Source organism: Aythya marila, assembly GCF_965140915.1.
Source record: "Aythya marila genome assembly, chromosome: 1".
NCBI classification, from domain to species: Eukaryota; Metazoa; Chordata; class Aves; order Anseriformes; family Anatidae; genus Aythya; species Aythya marila.
Window position 1 is genome coordinate 135300863 of NC_139042.1, and position 13762 is coordinate 135314624.

General features: G+C 37.6%; 1 protein-coding gene across 5 annotated transcripts in view; it reads left to right on the forward strand.

Annotated features, from left to right (window-relative positions):
• Nucleotides 1-13762, forward strand: part of FBLN1 (fibulin 1) — a 90001-nt gene that overhangs the window by 51432 nt on the left and 24807 nt on the right. For 4 of the 5 annotated variants that reach the window (XM_082780262.1, XM_082780258.1, XM_082780261.1 and 1 more), the window contains 2 exons: nucleotides 14-137; nucleotides 13143-13285. In XM_082780262.1, the coding sequence (XP_082636388.1) occupies nucleotides 14-137; nucleotides 13143-13285 (267 nt within the window). Of the gene's footprint in view, nucleotides 1-13; nucleotides 138-7727; nucleotides 8133-13142; nucleotides 13286-13762 lie in introns of those variants that run through there. The other variant, XM_082780259.1, reaches the window with a different exon arrangement.

Sequence of the window (13762 nt, forward strand, 5' to 3'; positions counted from 1 at the left end):
TTCCATTTGGCAGATATTGATGAGTGTGTTGCAGAAACCCACAACTGCTCTTTCAATGAGACCTGCTTTAATATCCAGGGGGGCTTTCGCTGTCTGTCTTTGGAATGTCCAGAAAATTACCGCAAGTCTGGAGATACGTAAGTACTTTCTTTTCAAGGTACATTGTGTTTTTTTTGGTGGCATATTCTCCTCACACTGCTGACTGAACAGATTCTGGCAAATACATACTTTACTGGTTAGGCCTACCCCAAGTTTTGCACACATAGGTCTGGTCCTTTTCTCATGGTCCTATCTCAGTCTAAAAAAAAAAAAAAAAGGTATTCCCTTAAGAAGGTGCCATGTGTCAATAGTTTGCATTATAATGTTCTCTAGAAGCATACGTTGATGTTGTCTCTCTGGCTACCTTGCAGCCAGCCTGTTAGGAGGATTACATTCAGCTTCAAAATTCTGACTTTTCTGTCACACTCAGCCTTTGCTAACTATTATACTCCAGTGGTAGAATTACCTCTTATGTTGGCTCTTAACCTAGGTCAGAGAAAGCTATTCTGGTCTTGAAAATACAAGACACAAATATGGGAGGAGGGGTAGCTGGCAGCTCATTTACACCCATCCCGTGGTGCTGGCAATGCTAGCTAGAAGCTGTTTCAAAATTTTGGTGGCATGGCTGATGCAGATGGCCACTTTTCCACCTGCCCTATGGCTTTAAGGCCACCCTGTACTCCTGTACTCTCTGTATATCTCATACCCAGGTAAGTGTATGCATCAGATCGAAAGGAAAGCTGATAAATGACACTGTTTACCAGCTTACTATTTTGCTCTTCACAATCAGTGTTCATATACCCACTATCTCTGTACCTTCTCTGTAGAATGAAGCTGGTGCTTCCAGCTTCCTCAGAAGGACTTTGTGAGGATTGATTAGTTTCAATTTAAACCTTAAGCTGTAAAATGACATGTAAGTGGTATAGCAAATGTATTTGATCAGAATGCTGCAGTGGGATTTCATAGTATAAAAACAAATATTTATAAAATACGCTTTTGAGATGCATCAATAGTAAGTAAATTTTAAGTTATGTTGGTCACATCAGTAAACAAGAAGTGCCTCATGATGCAGATGTTTATTTGTAATATCATGTGTTATTTGTATCTATCTTAATTCAAAAACAACAACAACAAAACAAACAACAACAACAAAAAAAGCACACCTCATTTGCAATGGACTACAAAGCAGAATTAGCAGATTTTTATTCTTATGGACATCCTAGAGTTGAAAAAATTCATTTTATAAAATAGCTGTAAACACATATTCCATTTCATCTTCTTTCTTTTCTATATTTTTATGGAAGTATTGAAAGTAATGGCTATTTGAGATGTTAGGGATTTTTTTGGGAAGTAATAGAATGTCTGAATTGTTTTTCTGTCTGGGTTGTTGCAGCTCTGTAATGGCTTACTCTGCCTAACTCAGATTCATAGGGAGAGATTCTTCTGATGTGCTAGTGCTATAATTAGGCTGTGAATCAGAAACAAATCCTGTAGCTGCCCAGTAAAGTTCTAATTATTTTAAGTCTTTGAGTGATTATCTTGGATTTATTAGGCTTTCACCTCTTGACAGCTTCAGACAAAGTTACTAAATATATTGTCAAGAATGAGCTTGCATAAACCAAAGAGAATACAAGTTAATTATCTGTATTGCAAAATGTCCAAATTAGTTCAATGGGCAGATAGGTACTCTCCTACTTAGCCAGTTGTTATTATTATACCAGCATGCCAGTATCAGGGTGTGTGTCTTGGGTTACCTTGTTCCCAGTAGGGAACAGTTCCTTAAGATTGTTCTTTAGTGCCCTTTCTAATCCAAATTAATTTAAACATTCTTGTATAATTTTTGGTATATATAAGCCATCATAACTGATAGCTAGCATGTCTTTGTTAGCCCTTGCATGATAATGACATTAAATCACTTTTTCAACTAAACTTGTGCCAGGTTTCTAAAATTATAATATCTGGCTTCTTATATCATCCTATCTATTAGAAATACTGGTTACTTCTCTTTTTTATTCAAAACACATTCCAGTTTCACCAACTTGGCCTCTCATAAGAAAAACAACACGTTTTCTATGCCCATCAAGTTAACATGCCATAGAACTTTTTACCCAATACTCCAAATTTTCTTTGGAATAGCTATAATATAATAAGACATAGTATTACCAATACAAGTTTGTTCATTATTTTTCCTTAGAATTCTTATGTATGGGCAACCACTCTCAGTGATCCAGAAACTTCTTTACCTAATAACTTTAAAGCAGAGATTTTTGCATGGTGGTTGTAGCAGAGGTTATTGTCATTAGATGAAGTAATTGCAGGATTGTCAGATGCTATAGGCTGAAAGCTCAGAACAGCTTACAGTTATTCTCAGCTTCATGAGTTCTGTGTAAGCATTCCCAACGACCAGCAAAGTGCCTGGCATGGTCTGGTCCTTAATGTAATAATTTTATTGATGGTCTAAACTATTTTGCTTAAATTCTGTGTATATATATATATATATATATTTTTTTTTTTTTTTTCTCATAAGCCTACGGGCTTGGTATTTTTCCAAGGATAATTATGATTTACAGCTACTCACAATAGGACTTAACTTGCTGCACTGCCCTTGCCAAACACTTTTTGTTATCAAATTGGATAACAAATAAAATCTCTTTTTGTGAAACTGAAGTCAAACATTTTTAATATTTAAGCCAAGAAAAGTAGTAGAGAAGATAAAGAGCAGTTATGGCGGTGTGTCAGAAATGTATGCTGCATTGAGCTAGATTTGAAATTACTTTTGTATTTTAGACATGTCTGCATGCTATTAATGTTGCCTGTTGCTTCTCATTATTAGAACCTGTTTTTAACTGCTTAGAATTTTGCCAAAACATAACCAGTGTCTGAAATTGTACATGCCAGGTATCTAATTCAGGCTCAAGTTTCGGTAAATTTCTGCCACTGTTCACTGCTGTGTTCACTCATTTTCAAGAACAAGGGTAGGCAGGAATACATTGGTTTGTGCGTTTAAGAAATGTAAATGATTAATTAATTTATTTTTTTCATTGAAGAGTTTGCTGTCAGATTTTGGAGCAGAAATCTGAAATTTGTTAGGGGATTACTTTTGCACTTTTTGTCATCCTTACCAAAAATGTGTGAAACTTTTAAAGTTAAAAATTCTTGCAAAATTGCAGCTAGCTCTTTTTCATAAACCTTATAAATGAGGACCTGGATGGGTAATTACCCATGTGTGTCAAGGGAGTGTCAGGACTTCCTGGAGTATTTCTGAAAGGTATTTAACTTCTGCTTAAAGTCCTTCAGTGATAAGGATTTCATAGCCTCTGTGTCAATCTGTGTTTGATTATCCTTCTCAATGCAATCTAATTCCTCTTGTCAGTAGAGATGTCTTCCTATTTTACCAGCAAAAAATCCTCTTCTGATTTAGCAGACATGAGCCTCTTAAAGGAGTCTAAATTGTGCATGCACCAACTTCACAGACTGTCTGAGCACATTCCCACAAATGGCCAGGAAAGAAGCCTGATCTCTGTAATGTTAGCTACTACCAGTCCTGGACCTGGCATTGCAGACCCTGACAGTCCCAGAGCCTCTTACTTTTTTGCTTTTAAAGATAACCCAGACTTCATGAAAGGTCTTTCTAGTGCAGAGAGAAGAACCAACTTTGTAAGAAGGAAAGGCATCCTTAGGGCGGAGGCTGAATGTAGGGAAAGAGATCTGAAGGTGCGAGCAAGTGAGGAAAATGATCTGGGAGATGCTTGACGGGGTGGAAAGTAAAATTGTATAAAAAATTCAGAGAGAAAGATGAAATAAACTGTGGAAATCAGTGCAGGATACGATGGGGGAAAGGGTCAGGACCTTTCTGGTAAAGGGTGATTAATGCCAGGTTTGGAAGAAGACCATCAGAGCAAGGAATAGTTTGGGGTAGCTGCACAGATACTGAGGAAACGAGTATATGTTTTGGGACCGGGACTGTGAGACTGAAATTGAGAGGAACAAGTGTCAGCCAGGAGAACATGGAGCAGGAAGAGGATTGGCACATTATTGAAGATCCTGATGCCAAAAGTTTGAGTGAGCAGGAAGGGCAGTAAGCAAGGAGCCCAGCTGGGAAATATGAATGAATCAAGGATCACAGAATCATATAACGGTTATGGTTGGAAGGGACCTCTGGAGGTCATGTGGTCCATACATCCGTGCCAGGGCATAGGATAGCACATAAATGCTCAATGCTGAGGGCAAAATGGAGATGGGTCTGTGTCTTCTATGGCTTAAAGCTCTTTGAAAGTTTTTGGCTCCAGATAGGAGGAACATGCAGAGTATATATCCACACTATCAAGGGAATGCCTTTGTAGTGGAGTATATTGTAGGTAGTGCAGAAAATTGTTCCAGCTCTGGAAATCTGCAGGATTGAATTTCAGAAATGTGTAGTGTACAGTTTGGTAATCATACTTGGTTTGTCATTCAGCAAGTTGAGATGGTTTCCCTGTATAAAGTAAATTACAAAACCATAGATCCTGAAAAAAAAAAAAAAAAAAAAAAAAAAAAAAAAAAAAAAGTTCTTTTCCCTTCAATGTATAAGAAAGAGTTGTAAACCATTCAACTTCTTTTGGCAAAATTGAATGAATTGCCTCTGTACCATGTGAAAACCCGGCACAGAAATTAACAGGAGGGAAGAATATATTCTGTTAGAAGTATTCATTCTCTAAGATAATATAATTTTTTGTTTAATAGTTTAATTTTCCTTTATGAGTAATCAGTATTTGGTATGTAAAATTCAAACTATTAGTAATTTCTTGAAGCCAGTATTTCAGCCAAGTAAAAAACAAAACAAAACTTAAAACTGAATAATTGAGCTAAATAGCAGTAAGCTAAAATAATCAGGAATTAATTCAGGAATAAGCATTCAAAAGCATTATACACTTATTTTTATAACCCATGCTTTTCATTGCAGAGATCTGCTGAGATGCATCTAAAACCCCCTCACTGCCAAGCGGTGTGCGTTTCTCTGGCAGCATCACTCCAGCCCTCCCCTTCTCCCACAGGTTCCCCTGTGCTTGTGGCCACAGCGACGCATTGTGGTGGCCAGGCACAGTGGCTGCATGGCCACTTCATCCATCATGAGACGCCACAGAGCTGCAGTGGCACCCAGGGTCTTGGGCTACTCATTTGTTACCAGTCGCCTGCTGAATTCCCCTACCGTATGATTTTCTTCTTTCCACTGGTAGCATTTAAATAAGGTCTAGAGAGTACACCGTGATTTAAATGCTCTTTACCGCCTTTATGGTGCATGACCCCAGAATGAACTCTGGCAATAATATTTGTTATCTCTTCTTTGTGGTTATTTGATGGAACACTTAGCACACATTAACTAAACCCATAGTGAAGTGAGCAATGTGTAGTGTGCACCACCAAAGAATAAGATAAAAGGTGATGAATTTTGAATAATTCTTACTCCTAACCACAGGCACATCTTTCTCCACAAATAACTTTCTGAATCAGCAGAATGTCCTTTTCTTAGGAAGCTAAGAGATTTGAGGGTTTTTTGGTTTAAAAAAAAAAATCTGGTTATTAAACATGTTTTACTTTTATAAAAGAATTAAGTCATGGCATTTTTATGAACATATTTGTGCTTCCAAAAAGATTACATGGAGAAAACATTTTCAGCTAAGATATTAACTGTGTTGGCTTGCTTCATGATTTCAACAAAACCAAGTAGCTTCATTATTTTGACAAAAATAAGGAGTTCTCTCTAGGGGAGTTAGTGATTACATTTCAGAAAAGAATGCAGAACTCACTATGCCTGAAAGTATTCCAGGAGTATCCACTTAATTAAACTAAAATAGACTTAATTAGATGACCATCCTGTGAAGACTTGTGTGTGATCTTTACATACATGAATAAAATTAAGAATGCATTAAAGTCTTCAAAGCATTGCTTTGTACTTTGGGTTTGCAAGTGGTGTTAGAAGAGAGCATAAAACACAAAATGCATTAATTGTAGAACTGAGGTTGCTTTTAACTACTCTTTTTGAAAATGATTATTTTGCATATAATTTTGATACCAGCTACTCCTGTTAGGAGCTCAACTTAATGTGATAAAATAAAATAAATGAAATGGGCAGTCAGATTTCTTACCACACTGTGAGGTAATAAGAAGCAAACCATACCTTCATGCTGGAGCATTTCATTGTGAAGAAATGAATAAATACGTTAGGTTCCAAAATCTCAGCCTGTGGATTGAATATGGGTTCAGAGACTCTTTTTAGAGTCTCTCCCAGAGACTGGGTTCAGAGACTCTTGTAGACACTTTTAATGGATTCACAGCTGCTCATGAGGCAAATTTGGAGCTAAATGCCTTACCTGATCATCCCCAAATTTTGCAGAGTCAACATTCAGCTCAAATTGTCATGTCTACCTCCACTTCCATGCATCTGTCTGAGGCTGTTCAGATACCAATTTGAATGTGGTGAATTGAGCATATCTTTAATCCTAACTTCATGTAATCTTTCCTTTTATGCAAATTTGTAACCACTTCTCAAACCCACCAGGTAGCATGTTGTGTCAGATCCTGACACATGTGGTAAACATGTGTCACATGTAAACATGGTAACACCTTACTATGTTGGTAAACTACAATGTTCTTTATTAGCTGTGACATAAATATGGCATATACAGGTATGTGCATGATACAAGACAAACTTCTCTCAGAAACAGAAAGGGATGAGATTGCTCTCTTTATATAGATCAGGATTTCCAGTGCTGACATTGGGACTAAGTTCATTGTTCAGTTTTGGCCTTCATAGTTAATCTTTTCAGTTCTCTGGACTTGTTGCTGGAATACGGTGCTTAGTGATAAGGAAAGGAAACAGCCATTAGCAGACCACAGTTTTCTCACTCACCAGCATCATTCCTGTGATTTGAGCCTGTGTAAGAGTGGACTGAGTGTGTAGGACATGCTAGAGACATCAGGCTGTAGCATCTTTTTTCAGTTCTTGTTTAGATGAGTGTTATGTCAGTTCTCTTCATGTAGCAGAAAAATACTCTGCTACATGAGAAGAAGGAAGATTTGTTTTTAAAGCAAATAAACCTGAATATACAGGCAGTGTTGGAAACAAGGTTTATGTTCCTCTGGATGCTGTCAGATGATGAATGTACATAGTGCAGTATCCATATAGTCTCTTCTCTCAGAAATACCAATTCTTTCTAACCCTACACTATGCATTTCAGAATACTTTGCTCAGTTTTAAAATCAACTCTAAAAGGACATCCCAACTAGGACACAGTGAACTCAATAATCACTTAAGATCTTAGGATCTTTTGGACACATGTCCAGTCAACAAGAGAATAAAACTTAACAACAAAAAAGCTGATGTTCTCCTGGGGAAGAGCTTAGCTGTTCAAATGCAGTTAAACTCACCAGTGCGGTGCCAGACTCAATCCATCTGTGCGTGCAAAGAAAGGGAACACCTGACACACTTCTGAAAGTGGCAACCCTCGTCCAAAAGCACCGACTGCAGACAAGTTCACCGCTATTTAATAAATGTCCATTTGCTATGTTACTGAGATGCCAGGCTGAAGAATGGATACAGTATGCAAGTCAACATATCTTTTCCCATCCCCACTGCCCTTGCTATCCTGTCACGCTTGCTAAATGTACGCTAACCTTCCTCTTGTCTTGTGTTCTCACTTTTCTTGCAGTCGCTGTGAGCGCTTGCCTTGTAATGAAAATAAGGAGTGCCAGAGCCTGCCTCTGAGAATAACCTACTATCACCTCTCTTTTCCTACCAACATTCAAGTACCTACCGACATTTTCCGCATGGGCCCTTCCAAAGCTGTCCCTGGGGATAAAATACTGCTGTCCATCATCAGCGGGAACCAGGAGGGTTTTTTCACCACAAAAAAAGTGAACAACCACAGTGGTATTGTGGTCATGCAGCGGCAAATCACAGAGCCCAGAGACCTTCTTCTGACAATTCAAATGCAACTTACCCGCCATGGAACTATCAACACATTTATTGCCAAACTTTTTGTCTTTGTCTCTGCACAGCTTTGATCCCTAACTTTGAGGCATAAGTTGCTACATTTTCTCTTTTGAGAGCAGCTTTTTTTTCCCTCCAATTTTAATAAAGTTTTAGTTCATCTATTGCATGCTGCACTTGCATTTTATTTGCCATCATCATTGCAGTTTTCCACTTTCCCCCATCACTGAACATCTCAATTTTGGGAGATTCTTGTGTGTACTGAGCATCATTATAAAAAGCAGAAGTAGGTGTCCAAGAGGTTATTATCTGAATATACTGAGGACTGAAATTACTAATTTGATTTACACAATAGTGGAGTTGGTCTCATCTGATAATACACAGCTGCATATGTTTAGGACTAAATTTTCAAAACATGGTAGATACATAATTTGCTGAGACATCATTAGAGAGTTTCATCACATGGGTGGCAAATGCATTTTTTGAAAATCAAAGTCTATCAAAATGTCATAACTTAGGTCTTTGGCATCTCAGAGATGCACCAGTGCACAAGTTGCTCTGAAAATGTGGAACCAGATTCTCAAGTTGCACCAGTTACATTGCTGCTGCATTACAGCCAGTGAGCCTGTGCTGATTTACACCAGGTGCAAATTACACTTCTACCTTCTGAGGATGATATCAAAGAGAATCTTTTTTGTAAAATTTGTTTTAGAGATTTTTTCATCTTCTTTTCTGTGACATTTCCATGGAATTGTACAGCTAACGATGGCAAAATAACAAAGGACTCCTAACAACACCCAGTTAGTAGCAGAGAGCTCCTGTCTATTTCACAGGCTGAAAATTGTCTACAGGAATATTTGAATAAGATGTTGGTCTCATAACACTTTTGTCTCTCCAGCTTCCATATCAAACATAAATATGCAACTATAAAGACTTCTCCTGTCAAAGAAGCAGGCCTTAAAAGTCAGCTAGAATTCCAATATCCAAATCTTTCTTCCCTTAATTCTATGACGTCAAGAACAATGTAGACTGTACAACTGGAATTTCTTTGGAATTATTCTGTTTCACAAGCTGGAAGAGGACTTACTGTACTCTTTAGTCCTTGTATTGATAAGTATTTAAAGCTCAGTTGCAGAGGTATGATCTACAAATTAGTGCTCTTTGACACCATCCTGGGCTCAGACATCTCTGTTCTACACAGGCAGAACAGTCAGTCCACAGATGAATGAGGAATAATCTGTGTGAAAATTAATATTAAAAACACCTGCCTATGTGAATACAGACAGCACTGGCAAGGTACAAGGTTAGAAACTGGGAGCCTTCTAAACCCAGATCACAAATCTTAGTCACCTGAACACAATTATTTTATTAGCTGTAAGCTGTGGGCTCTTGGGCTCATTGTGAGCCAAGGACTACACTAGGACATGATTGCAGCACTCTACCAGAGTATTACATGTTCCCTAAGGCAAAGTTTATCCCAGCTGGCTGACAGGAGTTAAAGTCCCATGAGGAATGCCACTGTTTAATGAGTCTGTTGATGCATACTTACAAAGCTGCCAGAAGTTGCCAGTGGGGATAGAGTCCCCACTTTAAATATTGAAAGCACAAGCCCGTTCTACTTGAGCTAATGAGGTTTCTTACTGGCACAGAAGATACTTGTATATAAATGCCCTCTGGCTACCAGTTCATTATGAGGCCATAATTAAGTAGGATAACGATTCAAAAATAAACTTCATTTTTGCAAGCATTAATATATATTTGTTTGGCAGGAAAAGAAGGGAGTGTGAGAATTTGGCCCTCAATATTGAAAAAATATACCATATTCTATCATTTTATTGCATTCAGCAAGTAATTCAGCAGCATGGAGCTCAGTATTAGATGCTTCAATGCTGCAGTGTAGCTGGAACTTTCGGGAATGTGTCATTATGTAGCACCACTTACATGCATGGTTCTTTCCAATGGAAATGAAATTATGGGTCCTGGTCCAAAGAACTTACCTATTGAATCCAACAGAGAACATGACAATGAATGTCATCAGAACCCAAAAAGAAAGAAAAAAAAATGTATCCCAGAAAGCATTATATACAAAACAACCAGTGCAACTGAGCTGTTTCTTAATTTACTTCTTTTATAAAATAAAAAAAGTCTACAGGAGGTAACAGCTCCAAAACTGCAATTTCTGATAGAGGAGGCAACTCCAAAGAAAAATTTGATTAAATAAAGTTCTCAGGAAGAACGTTTCATCAATCATAGTATCCACAATTGGAGGACGTGGGCAAAAAGGAAGTTCTCAGCTAGATAGATCAAATGCAAAGGTGATGTGTAAGGATAAAGGAAGATATATGTTGAAAGCAGAGCACACCATTAATAGTAAATATGCAGAATTTGGAATGGATACTGGTTGACAAATTGTTCCAGAAGATGCCTAAAGGTGTGCAGTCAAAGCAATGGTAGAGAAGTGTTACTAACTGCATACTGGATAACCTGAAACATTTTGTAGAGATACCAAAAGAAAGATCAGAGAATCAGGCGGTGGAAAATGAAAGCACAAACTCAAGTTTAATGGTGAGGACAGAGTACACACAAAATGTACATTTTGTGTACACAAATACACACACACAAACGTGTATTTTGTGCTTGAACAGACACAAAAATTGAGGGATTTTTAAGAGGGGAGAGAAGCAGTGTAAAGAAATAGAGCTGATGCAAAATTTTGTCATGTGTCTAGTTACAAGCTGACTGAATCTAGAAATGAGCTTTAGTTAGTAACTAGCACAGATCACTTGTGATCATGGTGATCCTCTGTTTCTATACACAAGGTACCTAATTCATGTCAGAATGCTTTACTCCAATGAATCAGAAGGGAGAATTTTGAACATAAATCTTACTTAGGACTTCGTCATAAACAAATTAATTACTTTGTTGGATAAGGATTTCAGAAATGTTTGTATTTGTCAAAAGTTCCAGCTGAAGTTGAAAGTAAGGCTTCCTTTCCTTCCCAGGAAGGAACAAAAGCAGAGCCATATTGAACACTTCAGACACTCCCAGCAGAATGTTTTTGCCTACAAATCTTTCTATCTAACTACAGCTTTGAAAAATTAGAGTGCTGTACATATTGTACCATTATTTCATTAGTCATGAAGGCCCAAAATGAATTACACAAGCCACTGATTATTGATGTCCCTCAGACCTTTAGTAGATGACATTGTTATTCTATAAGGCAAAGAGAAGAACTTTTAAAGAAGTGTTTCAGGATTCATAAACACGTTATTGAAGGTAACCAACCTGACTTGGCTGTTGTGACCCCAGCTCACAGATGGAAGATTCAGCTTTTGTTTGTATGTCTGTATATATGTAAACATCTACTAAACTCCCATATGAACAGTAGAGAAAAAAAAAAAAGAGGGAGAGAGATAAACAAACATGATTGATACACATTTTGCCTCAATTCTTTGTTATGCGTTTTGAAATTGACTATTTTACACTGGATGTAGTCTATGTAATTTAGCTCATCCTATTGTAAAGATGCAAGGGCCAGCTTGCTGGAAGTCCTTTCTGAATTTGGCAGCTGGAGTTTAAAATAAGTGGGTGGAATCTGTTATCGTAGGCTAGACTATAATGTCCATATATATACAGAATTAATTTGTTCTAAAATGACAAGCATGAGGCATTTCAGCAGAAAGTCCTGTTCTGTCCCCTATGAGATATCTAGTAAATCATGAAATTTTTTATCTAGATGAAGGTGGGAAGTAAAAGATCTTTCCTGACCTGTACCTCCATTCTTTAGCTTCACTCTGAACACATTAACTATGGAATGAGAATAACAAACCAGACTCAGCTGGTGTAAATTAACCCAGCTACATTGCCTTCCCTTAGACTATGCCAATTCACATCTGTTGAAGCATGATTCCTTAATGTTGATTCATGTTTTCTCTTTTATCTTTATTTTAGCTTCATACAATATCAGCACGTTTGTCTTTGCTTTCTTTGATGAGCAAATGTGGGTAGCATATAATAAGAAGTTACTGATGTATTTATTATTAATAGGGCCATAAAGTCCCTTTGAACATTTGAAAAAAGATGGCTTGTAGGTGTGGAGTTGGGTAACACATTTTGAGAAGAGTAAGAACCATTTGTTTCTAGAGGTATCTTACAAACTAAAGCTTCCATTTTTGTTTCCCTTTTACTCAGTGAATTTTTCTTCCTTTTAATCTTTCAATTCCCTCCCTCTGACACTGCAGTCTTTTCTTTCTTCCACTTAGAAATATGAAGAAATGGGCAGGTCAAAGTTGAGATCATTTGTGGGGCTTAGTCACATTGTAAGTCCCAGCACAGCCCTTTCATCTCTTATGAACACAGATCGGGTATTGTGTGAAGTTCTTGAACTGTAAGTGACTTTAAATTCACTCTGGTGGACAAGGGTGAGAAGAAGTCATTTAACTTTTAATAGACTTTCAAGGACGAATGAGCAGCTGGTTGAGATGGAATATGAAATGACCCTTACCACTTCCCCAAACTCAGAATTCAATCTTTTGAGGTTTTAAATAAGGTGGTTAACTTTTTCCGCCCCCAGTTTCCATTCCTCTGTGTTTTCTCAGTTTAGACAGAAAGGGGTGTGTGTGTGAAAAAGACTGAAAAGAGGCTTTTCTGACTCTTGCTGTACTGAAAATTGTGAAAGGAAGTGGTCCCTTCTGATATTTTCCGACAGATTTCCAGAATGGAAACAATTGTTTCTGCTTTATATGACTGATATCAAATGGAATACAAAGAGGCTTGTGTAAATAAGTGTAGCTCGTCTGAAATCGGTAAGACCATGACAAGGCACCGCAGCTGAGGACCTGGGCCTAGTCCTTTTGTCCTGTTTGTACTTGTAAGGAGACTTTACTTGGTATCCTATGCACTACAGTTCTCCCTATTTTTGCATGCCTGGCTTGACAAATTGGGTTTGAGGGGATTTTGACAGCAACTCTTAGCCAAGTCAGATTTTTCTTTGATCCAACAGTCTGTCTTAAGTTTTTGAGGTAAAATATCAGTTTATATATCCGTTTTATATCAGTTTCTGGCTCCCCAGATTGCAAAACACAAAGTGATTTATTTTCAGGATACATATGCATCTCTCTCTTGTTTCTCTTAGTGTCAGACTTGAAAAGACAGATACTATCCGTTGCATTAAGTCTTGTCGACCAAATGATGTCAACTGTGTGTTGGATCCAGTCCACACAATTTCCCACACCGTCATTTCACTACCCACGTTCAGAGAATTTTCAAGACCTGAAGGTAAGTGGTTTCTTTCTTGTTCCATGTAATAGACTACAATATATAAAACCTCCACCGGAAATCCTTGCCTAAAGCCAGACTAGCTACCGGTGCAGTAAAGTGTTTGCACAGTTCAAAATTACAGTGTGCTATTCCTTTAATTAAAACCTTCAATATCTAGAGTTTTAATTTTATGGGGAAAAAAAAAAAAAAAAAAGTCTGAGCTCTAACTCATACAGCTTCCCAGTATAAGGACATACATGTAGGAAAGACTTGGTCTAAATTCCCCTTTACATTTACTCACATAATATCAGTGTGCCCCGTGATTTCTCTCTTCCCTCTTTTGCACATTTTGCTGTAGGAAGTAGGTATTCTTTATATTTCTCTCATCTCTTTATGGTCTGTTGCATGCTATTGGCAAGTGACTTGTTCCAATTGTATCTCCTTTATCTCCATGTAGGCCATAGATCACAAAATAGAATATGTATTTATACATCT